The sequence below is a fragment of the Ostrea edulis genome, chromosome 5 (genome assembly GCF_947568905.1).
Source record: "Ostrea edulis chromosome 5, xbOstEdul1.1, whole genome shotgun sequence".
In the NCBI taxonomy this organism is placed as follows: domain Eukaryota; kingdom Metazoa; phylum Mollusca; class Bivalvia; order Ostreida; family Ostreidae; genus Ostrea; species Ostrea edulis.
In genome coordinates, this window is record NC_079168.1 from 65189680 (window position 1) to 65205275 (window position 15596).

The 15596-nt window shown below is 34.9% G+C and overlaps 1 protein-coding gene across 2 annotated transcripts in view; it reads left to right on the forward strand.

Moving 5' to 3' along the window:
• LOC125648959 (uncharacterized) overlaps nucleotides 1-15596 on the forward strand; it is a 30326-nt gene that overhangs the window by 5726 nt on the left and 9004 nt on the right. Inside the window, exons 6-14 of one of the 2 annotated variants that reach the window (XM_048876038.2) lie at nucleotides 514-677; nucleotides 810-896; nucleotides 1743-1867; nucleotides 2142-2202; nucleotides 5040-5136; nucleotides 6523-6606; nucleotides 9846-9938; nucleotides 10032-10273; nucleotides 15273-15539. In XM_048876038.2, coding sequence (XP_048731995.2) covers nucleotides 514-677; nucleotides 810-896; nucleotides 1743-1867; nucleotides 2142-2202; nucleotides 5040-5136; nucleotides 6523-6606; nucleotides 9846-9938; nucleotides 10032-10273; nucleotides 15273-15539 — 1220 coding nt within the window. The remainder of the gene's footprint in view (nucleotides 1-513; nucleotides 678-809; nucleotides 897-1742; nucleotides 1868-2141; nucleotides 2203-5039; nucleotides 5137-6522; nucleotides 6607-9845; nucleotides 9939-10031; nucleotides 10274-15272; nucleotides 15540-15596) is intronic. The other variant, XM_048876039.2, reaches the window with a different exon arrangement.

Genomic DNA, 15596 nt, shown 5'->3' on the forward strand with positions numbered 1-15596 from the left:
AGATAAACTACACTGTTATTGTCTAGCGGTTCATCCAGTGCATTCTGTTAATTTGTAAACCTGCTTTGGCACAACACCATTTAAGATAACACCATCTCTGTTTTTATGCCCCCGAGATTGAAGATCGGGGGGCATATTGTTTTTGTCCTGTCTGTCATTCTTTCATTCTATCTGAAACTTTAACCTTGCTAATAACTTTTGAACAGTGAGTGCTAGAGCTTTGATATTTCACATGAGAATTCCTTGTGACAAGACCTTTCCATGGGTACTAAAAAAAATTTGACCTTGGCATTTGACCTACTTTTAAAAAATTTAACATTGGTCATAACTTCTAAATGTTAAATATTAGAGCTTTCATATTGCGCATGAGCATTTCTTGTGATAAGATCTTTTTACTGCTACAAAGATATTTGTCCTTGTGACCTTGGCCATCTTTGGAATTGGTCATTATCGGGACATTTGTGTTTCACAAACACATCTTGTTATTTTGAATAACGAGATGTATTGTTTCAGTTGCTGTTGGTCGGATAAACGAAATCATTCTGAATGGTATGAAGTCTAAAGGCTCTCGTTTTACTCCTATCACACGACCTATGACCCCAATGCATAGACCAATGATGAATCAACCCCCTCCTCTCATGTCATTGGAGACCCAGCCCCCACCTGTTACTGCAGGGGTAAGATATATCCTTCAGAATGCCTTCATTTTTGTTCAGATTGTAAAGTCATAGTGCTTTTTTTTGTTAAAATCATAGTACTTGGTGTTATAGTTTACTTAACATAATTTGTATCATTTTCATTTATTTCAGGTTCCTGTAGTACAAGAGAAGTTATACATAGGTTTAGAACATGCACCTCCAAACTTTGATGTCAAGAATAAAATTCTAGGGCCAATGGTAATTAGCCTTTTAAGTCCCAGAATGGGGCTTTTTGGATCATTTACTTAAATTGCATGAAAAAATTTATTGATTTTCATCTAGCAGACAAACTGGTTGCATGGTTATAATGAGCATGGAGGCCTTGTTGTCTTCACATAAGTATGAAATTTATGACTCACAAGTCAAAGGTACTGACCTACTGACCCCACGGCAAGACTTACATGTACAGTGTATGGATCATGTACTGAAAATACATGAACTCTTTAAAATTGAAACATCTAAGTAGACAAACTGACCACATAGTTATAACATATATAATGAAGAATGGAGGCGTGTACTAAAACTGTAGTGAGAAATTCAGGATTCCTGTGTCGGTTACAAGGCTACATGTATATGCAATCAATATGTTGAAAATGCATCTAAAATTCTGGAGGGAAAATTATTTTATTCATACATAAATTGATACATACATTATATATTAATTGCTCAAAATGCATTGAATCTTTACAAGCTGTTTTCGCTGTTTTCACCAAATGCAGAATAATATCAAACTTCTGAAAGTCAGTGAATAAGTGGTGTGTTGCAATGCACTTTGAAAATATTGTGCACTTGGAAAAAATTTTAATTTAAGTTTAGTTTGTACAATGTATATGGTTATTTCAGGAGAAGGCAACAAGACTGAGTGCAAACTTTGAGTTGTCGTTTTAACAATCTTCCAGTTCCATGTTTCGCACCAGCAACAACCAATGCTTTGATTTAGTTTCTAGATGTGTAGTACTTGATTAAGCCATGGGCATCTTCAAATGTAATTAATACACAATAGCATGTTGCAATCAGTTCATTTTAGTTTTCTGTTATTTGTAGGGATCCTATTTGAATCATATTCAGGCAGAGACTGGAGCGAAGGTAACATTACGAGGAAAAGGATCCGGGTTTCTGGAGCTTGTATCTGGACGGGAGGCATTTGAACCCATGCACATTCACATCCAGTAAGTCTTGTTTATACAGCGAGTAAGGCATACTGGTCGATCTATCTGTCTGTCACATCATCTATCTCTTACACTATGACCAGGGCTCTGTCATGAAATCTGTACTGCATGAAACAGATTTTGATACCTTGCTCATATCACCCCACCCCCTTCTTTATGAATTACACAGAAATTCTTTGAATTATTAGAGGATTAGATTTTTTTATGCGCTAGGATTGAAATGGGTGATATTAGTTGCAGGCTACTTACTAGAGGCATTTTGTTTTGTTTATAGGCATGGGCTGATTTTTGGACTTCAAAATGCCAAACAGCTGGCTGAAAACCTCATCCAAACAGTAAGTTAAGAGATTGTAATTATATTTTATATTGTTAATTATGACCACGTCATTTCATTCCAGATTTATGGAAACATATTACTCTTGTCTTATTTAGCTGTACACGGAAGATAGAAAGTGCTGAGAAGATGCTTGTCAAATCAGAAAATATGGCTACTAAATATCACAAGGATAATTAATCTTTTGTTTATTAAAAACTATCTGTTTTTCTAATCAGCAATCTGACGTACGTCAATGTTGCCATTTCTTTTTAAACCCAATTTTCAGAGAGAAGCATTTTGCTGACTAAAGGTTTGTATCAAATGACTACCTCCTGGGCCCTGGAATAAGACAGTGTTGCTTGTTGTGTGTGACTTTTTAAAATTTCCTTGTCTTTCAGATATAGGAAAGAAAAGAAGACTTGTATTCCTAGTCAACACTAGCGTTTGAAATTGACATTTTTATACACTGCATAGGTCTACAAAATGATCATGCTGAATTAAATTATGATATATGTGTACAGTGTAATATGAATGAGTATAGTACGTGTAATCTAAACATCTTGTACGTGTATCCTGTATATTACTACATTATGCTAAACATGTGTGTCAGCTGGTGTTAATTATTTTTTTTATTGAAGCCAGTCAGAGTTAATTGCTTGGTTCCGTATCACATATCATTTATTCATAAATTAACATACAGTATACTTACAAGTATTTATGTTTATGCTCTTAATTTACAGTGAACTGTTTTGGGGACATTACCAAGAGAGAAATCTATTAACTGACCTGTCTCTACAGTCCAGTGTCCATGTTAATGGATTTAAAGCACTATAACTTTAAAGTCTTCAGAAACAAAGACATTTCAACCTTCATTTGCATATTGAGTTCAATATTTTATATGGTGTATCCAAAAGGAGTGGACAATGTGTAGGAAATATTGCTGTAATTAGGGTCATTCTGTAATTTTATTTTATTTATAGATATGAGATGAATGCAATTCAATATCATACCCACAACACAGCCTTTGAAATATTTCTTTATTTCTAGCATGATTTATTGTGGTATGAATGGAACTATTTACAAACATGTATTACTGTCAAATATTTAGCATCTACTTTATGTTGCAAGACTTTATTTATACATGTATGTTTTTATGTATATTTCTACCCCTTAAGTTTGGGGATACATGTATATTGGCATTACCCTGTCTGTCTGTCCGAGTACAGGTGTATTAACTTTGTAACACAGAAGCAATTGAATTCTTATACTCGAAGTAAAGATTGCTCACAATCCAAGGGTGCCTTGACCCCAAGCCTGATGTCATTTGGACAAGGTCACTTGGAAGAAAAATGGAAAATCTGTGTTTTGGCTATATCTTGAAATATTGCATACACATAATCAATAGAAAGGCTGTTTGTGTATCAGCAATCAGACCAAGGTCATATAGACAAGGCCATTAGAGAAGGGTTTTAATTTCTTGTACAAACCATGTTTTTGCAGTCAAACTAATACATGTTCAAATGTGACACAAAAGTTGCATGCCACATATTCTGGACAAGTTGATTTGAAGAAGTTCCAGGTTACTAGAAAAGGTTTGAAATTATATTAAAGCTGTAATTCAACTGGCAGAAAGTTTCCATGTGTCATAATCGTAAACCAAAGCTATTTGCCAATGGGCGATTTTAAAGTCACTTAAATTTTTTTTTAATAAAATCATTCTAGAGACCATATCTTTGTAATGTAGAAATATAGCACATTCATATTTTACTTAATGGCTGTTTTAAAGTAACTGGTTGCTATATGCCTTAGTAAAGTTATCTACAGTATGAAAAGTCACAGGAGTAGGAATTGTGAAGTCTACAGCTGGAGATCTATAGCTATTGTAAATTACTTATAATCCAGCAGATTTTATAGAGTTTCACTTATACAAATTATCAGAGGAACATGATTTTTGCTAACATGAAGTTAGTTCAATGCTGTGTACTGATATATATGCAATAGATATTCAGGATAATCGTATTACATTATAAAATGTCCCTTTGAATTTATGTTATTTTATACAAAAATAATATTCTTTGCAAATGAAGAAGGAATTTCTAGTATCTGATGCAGATTGTAGATGACATTTTTGTCCTGTACGTCACATTCTATTTATGAGAACATTATTTACGCATAATTTCACGAGGCTAAACATACACGGAAATTCAGTTCTCACGAATGTTAAATTCTTACACACAGAAGGCTTAAGCAGTAAATAATGATTCACAGAAGTTATGAATAAATACATAAAAATGATATATAGTATATATATGTCTTGCAGGGGGTGTTAGTACCATTGGGAAGTTCTAGATTTGAATATTTTAAGAATAAGTGTTCCAGATGAATTAGGAACAAATTATTTTTTGAACCAAGTAATTAACTTCTTGACAGGAAGTTTTGAGATAAAAAGAAATTATAGAAACCATCTTATGTGAGGGTGGTTTTTTTTTAGTTAAAAATGTGTTCTATATTTTGCCCAAAAAGCATCCTGTCATATAATTATAATTTTCAAATCATATACTTGGCTATTGAGTGAAAATGGGAATGCACATTAACTATAGAGCACAGAATCTTTCCATTTCTTCTCCTACTTTACAAACTTTTTTTTTTTATGTGTTGTAGATATTTTTCACATATAACGAGTCTGAGAGTGCCTATTGGGTAAAATATAGTACACCTGACATGTTCATGAGAATTCATTCATTGAAAGTGCTGGATAATGTTGTGACTATACAGTGACAGACACACAGACAGATATGACAAGACCGCATGGACGTTTAGATTGTGTAATCATTCATATGTTTTGGTCTCTTCTAGGTACAGCAAGATTATGCCCAGTTCCAGCAAGCTTTGGTTGCTCTGCCACCATCTCTCTCCCCTGCTACAGCAACATTGTTAGCAGGTCTGCAGCAGAGTAAGTCTATGGCTAATCCAGAGGCGCTCCTAAAGTTAGGGAGAATTCATTATTGTTAAACCCAAGAGTAACTGTTATTTTAATATCAGATTTTGTTTTTGTCCATGTTTTGAGGCAACCCTGAAGAGATGAACCCAGAGATGATCAAATTGGCTGACCTTTAATTCCTAGCCATCCACTGTTTAAAAATTATGAATTCATTTAATCTTTTATTATTACTTGGTAAAATACAAATGCAATTCATCCATATATATAAAAGTGCATTGCAGAATATTTTTGCTTCAGTGATATTCAATAATATTTTGCAAGTGTGTGATTTTAGCCCACTTTTCATTTCATGTAAATATTTAGTAAGCATTTGACAATGAATGTGTATGGATGAATAAAAAATGTGGAATATTGACAAGAATAACGTGATTTTTTATTCCAGAATAAGTAAAGGCTGTTTTAGACAATGAACAGATTTACCTTGGGCCGAGAGGTTCTCTAGTCTCTCATTGTTTAGAGAGAAGATGATTGATATACACAATATTTTACAGAGGCATTGCAATTAATTCCCCAAATCTTAATTTTCTGTTTTCAGTCAGCTAGTTGGAACTGACCCAGATAACAAACTGTAGGCTTTGGTGTTTAGTTATTCACTTGTGCTGATACTGTCTGCTGGAAATAGTTTGCAAACTTAAATAACCAGTACTGTTTTACAACATAAAAAAAAATATACATGCATTTTAATGGTAAAATTTCTCACATTTATCTTTGATTCACATGTTTTTACAGGGCCCTTGATACCAGAGTGACACACCCTTATTTATCTTCAGAGCATTATTTCAGTCCCTGAACTGGTTTCCTAAAGTGCACAAGAGTTGAGGGTTATGTTTGGTTTTGTTGTGGGTTTTGTTTTGGAATATATTGATTGTGCCTATTTCTTTTATCTCTAGAGGGGAATGATTGATAACATCCTCAGCTGTGTTTGACCCTAACACTATTATTTCAGCCTCTGTGACTTTAGTCATTTAATGACAGTTTTTCTTGGTTTACTAAATAAACACAACTAGTTCCAAATCTTTCTAATGTTGACTTTCAGAGTCTTCACCAACACAGATTGAAGATCTAATACATTTGGAGAGTTTCCCCATGTGATCTTTCATTAGTGAAGTGTTGAAATGGATAATTGATTAATTATGTAATGTTTATATATGATTGATTGGGCAGTTTGTTATATGACTGCAGGTAAGGTTAAAATATTTCATGGTTTGTTATTTCAGTGAAATTTGTGAGAAATTTTGCCACTTCTCTAATAATGCAGACAGTATTAGCATTGTACAAGATGAAGGTTGTGATAACGGCCCATGTTTACTTGTCTACATTTGACTATTGTTTAAACAGGTGCTCCGGCAGGGATTCTGAGCCAGCCTGCTATGGGTGCCCTGTCAGCAGTGACTCAAACCATTCCTCTACAGCACCAACCAGGTATAAACCTACTCAGTACCTTATATAATGGGTGTAAAAGTGCTTTTTATGTCCCCGAGATCAAAGATCGGGGGGGCATATTGTTTTTGTGTCGCCTGCGTTACACGCAGTGGCGACATATAGGGATCACTATCTGTCGTCGTCGTCACAAAAAATTTCTGTCACAGTTTTCTCAAGAACCACATGGGGCAACTCCCTGATATTTGGCACAGAGCATCAGTGTGGCCAACTGTATTGTGTAAGACATTTTCGAATTTGTCGCTTATCAACTTCCTGTTTGCCGGGACTTAGAATTTTTTACAGCAAAAACATTTTTTGCTGAAGATTTTATTTTATGATTAACTGAAGGAGAGTATTTTTATGTACAAAAGGACAGTATTTGTAATTCCCATACTGAAGGACAGTATATGTGATTTCAGAACAGCACTAATTATGATTTTTCTTGAGAAACAGTAAATTGGATATATAAAAAGACAACAAGACTAAGCAGTAAACCCAACAGATAATTACTTATGGTTATTACCATTGTCTTGAAGAGCACAGTAACAGGTTGATACATATTTTCAAACATATGTTTTCATTCAGTCTACATTTAATAAATGTCTTAATTTCAAACAGATTCTCCCACAAATTCCATTGCATAATAATGTCTCATCTTTCAATTTCAATTAAGTTATCGTTAAAGAATGTTTAGTAATTCTCAAAACCTTTAAAAGGAGTATTAAACTGACAAAAACCATTTGAATAATTTACTTTTTCAACATTATACGTGATATATTACATATAGAATGAATTAGCAGGCGACACATGTCTTCCGGGGAAGACTTAATACTGCGTTGTCCTGTCTGTCATTCTGTCTGAAACATTAACCTTGCTAATAACTTTTGAACAGTAAGTGATAGAGCTTTGATATTTCACATGAGTATTCCTTGTGATAAGACCTTTCCGTGGGTACCAACATTTTTGACCCTGTGACCTTGGAGTTTGACCTACTTTTTGAAAACTTTAACCTTGCTAATAACTTTTGAACAGTTTATGATAGAGTTTTGATGTTTCACATGAGTATTCCTTGTGACAAGACCTTTCCGTGGGTACTAACATTTTTTACCCTGTGACCTTGACCTTGGAATTTGACCTACTTTTTGAAAACTTTAACCTTGCTAATAACTTTTGAACAATAAGAGATAGAGCTTTCATATTTCACATGAGTATTCCTTGTTACAAGACCTTTCAGTTGGTATTGAACCTTTTGACCTTGACATTTGACCTACTTTTAATTTTTTTTTTACATTGGTCATAACTTCTAAATATTAGAGCTTTCATATTGTACATGAGCATTTCTTTTGACAAGACCTTTCTACTGGTACCAAGATATTTGCCCTTGTGACCTTGGCCATCTTTGGAATTGGCCATTATCGGGGGCATTTGTGTTTCACAAACACATCTTGTTTTACTTTACCATTATACAACTTGGTATTGACCTACTCTGTACAGGTCATGGTAACTTAGTGGTAGAGCTTTTACTTTGTATACAGGTCATGGTAACTTAGTGGTAGAGCTTTTACTTTGTAACCAGGAGGTCGTGAGTTCGAGCCCCGCTTGTACCATGGATTGTCAAATCTAAGATGTAAACATAGTTAGTGATTGCCCCTTTGCCAAACACTCAGCATTTAGAAGTAAGAATCACAGGTCTTCTGCCTCACTGCTACGACCCTGAGCACTAAGCATAATGTCTAAATTTGTGGAACATTACCTACAGCTTTTGATGTCTCATTATGAGTGAAAAGCTCTCAAAGGGACATAATCTCTGTGTTATTGTACAACCAGATATAAAGTAACTCGATGCTTTGTGATTATACAATCAGATATCGACCTACTATGTACTTTTGTGATTGTACAACCAGATATCGACCTACTATGTACTTTTGTGATTGAACAATCAGATATTGACCTACTCTCTACTTTTGTGATTGTACAATCAGATATCGACCTACTCTGTACTTTCGTGATTGTACAATCAGATATCGACCTACTCTGTACTTTGTGATTATCAACCTATTTTGTACCTTGACATGATATAAGGAGATATCAACTTTCTCTGTACCTTGCCATTGTACAACCCTGTATCAATGTACCCTGCACCTTGTCATTGTACAACCCTGTATCAATGAACTCTGTAACTTGTCATTGTACAACCCTGTATCAATGAACTCTGTACCTTGTCATTGTACAACCCTGTATCAATGAACTCTGTACCTTGTCATTGTACAACCCTGTATCAATGAACTTTGTACCTTGTACAGGAGATTATATGTAGGAAATTTAAAAAAAAATCTTTTTAACAAGACGATATGAAATCATTGATATGCAAACATTCCCAAGTTTTTGACTTCTTCTCAAGAACTGCTGGGCCAATTTCAACCAAACTTGCCACAAAGCATCCTTGGAAGAAGAGCTTTCAAGTTTATTCAAATGAAGGGCCATGTCCCTTTTAAAGGGGAGATAATTGCAAAAATAGGGTGGGGTCATTTAAAAATCTTCTCAAGAACCACTGGGCCAGATAAGCTGAAATTTACATGAAAGTTTCCTGACATAGTGCAGATTCAAGTTTGTTCAAATCATGGCCCCCGGGGGTTGGATGGGACCACAATAGGGGATCAAAGTTTTACATACTAATATATAGGAAAAATCTTTAAAAATCTTCTTCTCAAGAACCACTGAGCCAGAAAAGCTGATATTTACATGTAAAATCATGGCCCCCAGGGGTAGGATAGGGTCACAAGGGGGGATCAAAGTATTGCATACAAATATATAGGGAAAATCTTTAAATATGAGCCAAGGTGACTCAGGTGAGCAATGTGGCCCTTGGGCTTCTTGTTTTTTCCTTCAGATATTTACCATAGGGTTGGATGGGGATAGAATCAGGGATCAATTTTATATTACTATTGGAGAATGTAGGATAATCCTATGTTGTGTTGATTCAAATTCAGTTAAGTCACAACTCCGTTTTGCTTAGGTTGGGTTATAATATGTGCTCAAAATTTTTCTACAGAACAGTAGAATCAGGTTGACTAAGGTGAGCATTGTGGCCCATGGGTCTCTTGTTTTGGTAGGATTATCACGTCTGATCTCTATGTTTTTGGTTAGGTTAAAACCTCTGACCTCTATGTTTTTGGTAAGATTATAATGTCTAGTCTTTCTATTTTTGGGAGCATTATGACCTCTATTAATTTTGGTAGGATTTCCTCTGACTTCCATGCCTGCCATTAATCAACCGGTGATGACTAATGTGGTATTCTCCTCCAGTCCAGTCTTAACTTCAAATAACCCAGGTGAGAATGGTGTCTTTAAAATTTTAAAAAGTTCCTGTAAAAGTTTCTATGAATGAAAATGTGATGATGCTTTCTGTTATTTATTTTTGGCAGTAGGTTCCACAATTACTGGGCCCCATCCTCAACAGGTTTTGGTACAGACACAGGTGCCTCCTCCTCCCCCTCATGCTGTACCTCATTTGGGACATCCTCATCTCATTCAGACAAACCCTCCCCCTACCAGTAGCCCCCAGCCCATGATGACCACAGTACAACCAGAGTTAGTGCCAACCTCTGTCCCATTGTGGGGGTCACCTTCCCCAGCAGGCATACCAGCTCAGCAGATCCTTCAACAGGTGAGAGTTTACTGGAATTTAGTCTGCAGGATGGACGTCTATTAGAGACTAGTTAATCGGCTGTCTTAAAAGTACAGTCAAACCTGTATTACTGTGGATTTACAGTAAGTGTGAACGAGACATATCGGCAAGTACATGACGTGCTTCAGATAGTTCATTTGGAAAGTCCCCGAGTGATTTTAAAGAGCGCTTTTGATAGGTCGGTTAAATTATAGGTAGGCGGTCCCAAGTATTTGGCATTATATTATCTCGTGCCTAACAAGTGTAAGTTTCAATATTTGATTTCAGTGTAAGTTGCACCGTACGTAGCGTGAGATTCAATATCGGTTTTGATTTGACAACGGAGATTTGAAATTATGTTAGTAAAATGTCTTGTAAAGTTTATCTTATATATACTAGATATCTACATGTATAAAAGTGATGGGATATCTTATAAATAAAAAAAATATAAGATGTCTTATAAAAGATACAAGATATCTCGTAAACTTTAGAAGATATAACTTTTATCAGATACCTTATAAATTTTATCTTTTAAACAGGAATAACCGTGTTATACTTATAATCCATCGCAGTATCAATAGGTATGGGAGGGGGAATACAGGGTGAAAAAGGCGAGCTCCGATATGTAAAGAAAAGGCAGGATAGCAATATCCCAGAATTCAAATAGTGCTGAATATTGAAAAGAAAAAAAAAATGACGGGATCATTAATGCTGCGGGAAAAGGCAGGATCCGCAGTTGCCTCTATCTCCCAATAAAAATTGAAAGGTTACTCCCTTAAATTCCTGTAGATACTTGTCAGTTTTAAGTGATCAGAAATTTCAGTACATGTTTCTATAGGCGATTTTGTCCGTTTAAGAACAATGCTTTTGTTTTGTTGTCTCTTTCACATTCGCAGTTTCCATTTCGTTATTTTAAAATGAATCTCTCAGAGGATATTTTTGAAATCTTGCAAAGCATTGGAAAAGATTGATGTCGGAAAAATTTCTAAATTCAAATAGTTAGGGGGAAGAGGGGGTAAAAACTTGTAAGTTTCTGTCATCCGACATCGATTACACGTTAGTGGGGAAAAAAGACAACTGACTTTAAAACCACATAATAATACATTTTAATAAATGTTTAGTTTCAATGTACACTTTCATTTGTTTTACTTATTAATTGATTAGTTTCAACATACTTCATATTTAGTTTTGTATTGGGGGTGGGGGGGGTGTCTTGGTGAGAACTATGCAAACTCAGTTTTCTCTAACATTGAACATTTGATCTTGCCCCTAAAATAATTTGTCAGATTAAGTAATAAGATCAATAGATATTCTACTTCGAGAAAACATGCTTTGATGTCTTTTACTGTTATATATACCCACATTTTCATAAGAAATTCGAAAGTAACCATCGCTAGATACTGTTAATTGAATGAACAAAGGCAAGTTCTGTGAATTCTAGCAAAAACTAAATTCCCCAAACCATCCCTCTCCTGTTCATGTAACACATAATTAAAGAAATTCAGCATTTCGTTAGCATTAGACGCACCTTCTATAACGTCATAATAAACCACAGCAAAGTTTGATTGTTAATGTTGCGATACTGGTGTACCTTTGAACCTATATCACTGGTCCACCCCTAACTGTATGTCCATAGGAGTTTGAAATTTTATATATTTATATATATATATATATATATATATATATATATATAAAGTCTCTTCTTCGGAAGTAAAATACAGAAAAAACTCTAAACACTTTGTTGAAATATTTCGACCATGTTACCGGTCTCCTTCACGAAAACACGACTGAAAAAGACCGGTAACACGGTCGAAATATTTCAACAAAGTGTTTAGAGTTCTCTCTCTCTCTCTCTCTCTCTCTCTCTCTCTCTCTCTCTCTCTCTCTCTCTATATATATATATATATAACTGACTCGGCCTAAATTGCAATAAAATCAGTAGCAAAGAAGTTTTCAACACTTTGTTCGTGTTCAGACCACAGGGGCTCGTCACGAATTGGCCCTCTCTATTCTATATTTACATTTATTTGTAAATATAGAATAGACGATGTCAAATTTTAAAAAGACAGGTGTTTCGTGACAAGTCCCTGTGTTCAGAAGAAATATGCTTCTCTTGGATTTTCTTTGCAGTTTCTTGAAAGTAATTTCCCTAAAAATTTCTCGCAGCTCTACAAATTAAAGACACCTATGGTACATTGTCAGGGGTACAAATATTTCTTCTTAATAAATTTTGTCTGATTTCTCTATTAATATACCCTTGATTTCTTTTTAATTTCATACTCGATAAACAAAAGTACATCCGGTGTTAGCTTCGTTGGCGACATTTTCGGTGCAAGAGTTCCCATGATTGACAATTTTATAACGTGGCCTTTACGTCGCCTAATTTCTTACTGATTTTACCATAAAATAAACCCTCGGCATGTAATTTTAAAATCAACGTCATTGTTTTAGTTGGTATTGGTTTTCCCTTTTCGCAGTCTCTTCCATCGTGCTAAAAGATTATGTAATGACACGCTAGTGCAAAGACACGTGTGACCATCTAAAATTATTTTTATTCCCGCCTCTTTAAATATTGGTCCAATCGCAGTGATTGTTCTTTCCTTGATGCGTCATCATTGACAGATTTGTTTTGAAACCAACTATCCGAGACCTCGAATGAACTTGAGAAGCTGAGTCGTCCACACTTACTGTAAATTCACAGTAAGAGACCTGCCAACGGAGAATGGAAAAAAGGTCACATATGACAGGTGGTCTCTTAATACAGGTTGCCTATTTTCCGCAGTTAATGGATAAAATTTCACAAATAATTTATACAATGGAGAAAATGACTACATGTATTTGGAATTTATCATTAAGAATATCAAGTACGGGTTTAATAGTTGTAAAATAAAATTAATAATACACTGTAGTTAAAAATCTAAAATACAATCTGTTGTATCATAATTTTTTATTCATCAAAATTACATTTAATCTATTTAAGAAAGATAAACTTTTCATGCATTTCATATTACACATTTACATGAGATTTAAAAATTATTTATGAACTGCATGTAAATTTTCTAAAACTTATAAACACTTTGTTGTAAAGGGTATTCATGTATAGCCTACTTGTACAGTGTAACTAAAAAATGCAGCACTTGTGGTAAGAAAGCAAATGGTGAAGTGTTGCGTCTCCTTTTGTACAATACATGCTGGAAAAATGTTATTCAATTTGAGAAACATTAAATAAATCACAATATCCATTGTATATGTACAGCAAATCTTTTAAGCTTAGAACTAATGCAGGCAATTTTCTTGAACTCGAACATGTCAAATACTCGGGACATGTCGAAGTGAGCCGCTAGTTCCGGTCATTATTCTGCAAACCTCTAGTATCTCATGCAGGAAAACTGTGAATACTCCGTTTAAAATTTTAGTCCTAAGCACAATATTTACCTGATTTATATCGCAATCGGGCAAATTTTTTACTCTGTTGAACATAATGGTATAACAAGTGGTAGATTTTCATTTCCGATCTTGCCTACCCGGTACTTCTTAAAGTTTGTCGAAATTCACACCTTCAAATACACCTGCCTTGATTCCCTGATCCTTGATTTTGTTAAATAAACAACAACTCGGGTTTTATTAATTAACCACACACAACACTGCATGTTGACAGCTTAGGTATAATAATTTATTCAGAGGGCCGACTAATCAAGATCATCGCCAAACTGTGCGTATTAAAACGAAAGTGTTAGGGGTGATAATTCCCAGAATAGTCATGCATTTGAAAATGAAAGTGTTAGGGGCGATAATTCCCAGAATAGTCACCGAAATCGAAAGTAGTAATCATGTTGTAATCGAAAAATGTACAGTCGTTAAATAGAGGTAAAATTTCGTGAAAATACACGAAAAGGTTGTAAAAATCATGGTCGTTGGTCGCGTCAGACAGGTGGTCGTTTAATACAGATACAATATATAGAGTAACGTCTTGGGGTGGGGAACTTTTTTATGGTCACATACGACAGTGAGTCGCTTAATACAGTGGGTCGCTATGGCAGTTTTGACTGTAGTAGGATTCCTAATACAAATATATCATAGAGGGAAAAGATGTATGCCATTGAATTTAAGGAAAACTTGTTCATATTTGTTTGGTACTACCTTAAAAAACAAATTGTGACTGTGTGTACACATGGACTGTAATATTGAGCATGTTCATCTGGGACAAGTGATCATTGCTTTATTGCATGGTGAATGAGACCAAAAACAGGAGAAGGAAATCTTAAATTTTCACATTTTTAATAAAATCAAGTTTGAGTATGGGATTCTATAATTATTAAGGTAGCTCACTACACTAAAGCTTATACTCTTTCAGACACTATGTCACAAGATGGTGATTTAAATGTTTTGTGAAATTATTTGTATCGATCGATTTGTTTGTCAGTGGTTAAAGCATTGGGCTGCTGAACCGCAGATCTCGAGTTCGAATCCGCCAGAGTCGTATTGTTCATATGTGTTGAAATAATGTTTTTGATAATCATGTTTTTATCCAACTTTGCATATTTTTTGGCATCTATACATATTATATATCATCATATCGTTTATGATTAAATCAATCCATACTGATTTCAGAAACTATTTCAGGGTGAAGTGATCCACCTTAAGTAGATAGTAGTTTACCATATTAATGAACAAATAGTGCATGCCTGTACAAGTAATTGTTATGGGCTTGTGATAGTGGTACAGTGGGATTTTAGTGTAAACAACATGTTCCAACATAGAATCAATCATAATCACAGTGCAAAATCCCCACATAAAAGATGAAGTTTCAACAACCGCCACCCCCACCCCAATTGAAACCATTGATATGTTACTTATTTTTGCAGAATTTAGTTGAAGCTTTCATGTATGTTAAATGTACTATATAAGTGCATTTCTAATGTAGATAACTAAGAGTGCATAATGTTTATTAATGTTTCTATGTGTAGTAAGTGTACATATAAAAGTATTATTTATGTAGATACCGATGAGTGTTGGTCCCCCTGCCAATAACTATGGACCCCCCATCTCTAGTGCCTACCATCCCATGTCGACTACACTGGGACCGGTAACCAGTGCCTATGCTCCTCTCGTTAGTGTTCCCATTGCCAGAGTTTCCTCCCCTGTTACCGTTACGTGTACATCTAGTGGATACAGCTATGGAGGGCCCCTGAAGGAGGAGAGTAAAAGACGATTTACAGAGGAAAAACCAGATGATAAAGTGCCGGAAAATTTGCTGGGTTATGAGGTTTGTTGATATATGTGTCACTGTACTCCTCTTACAGTAGATGAAATTCCTTGGAAT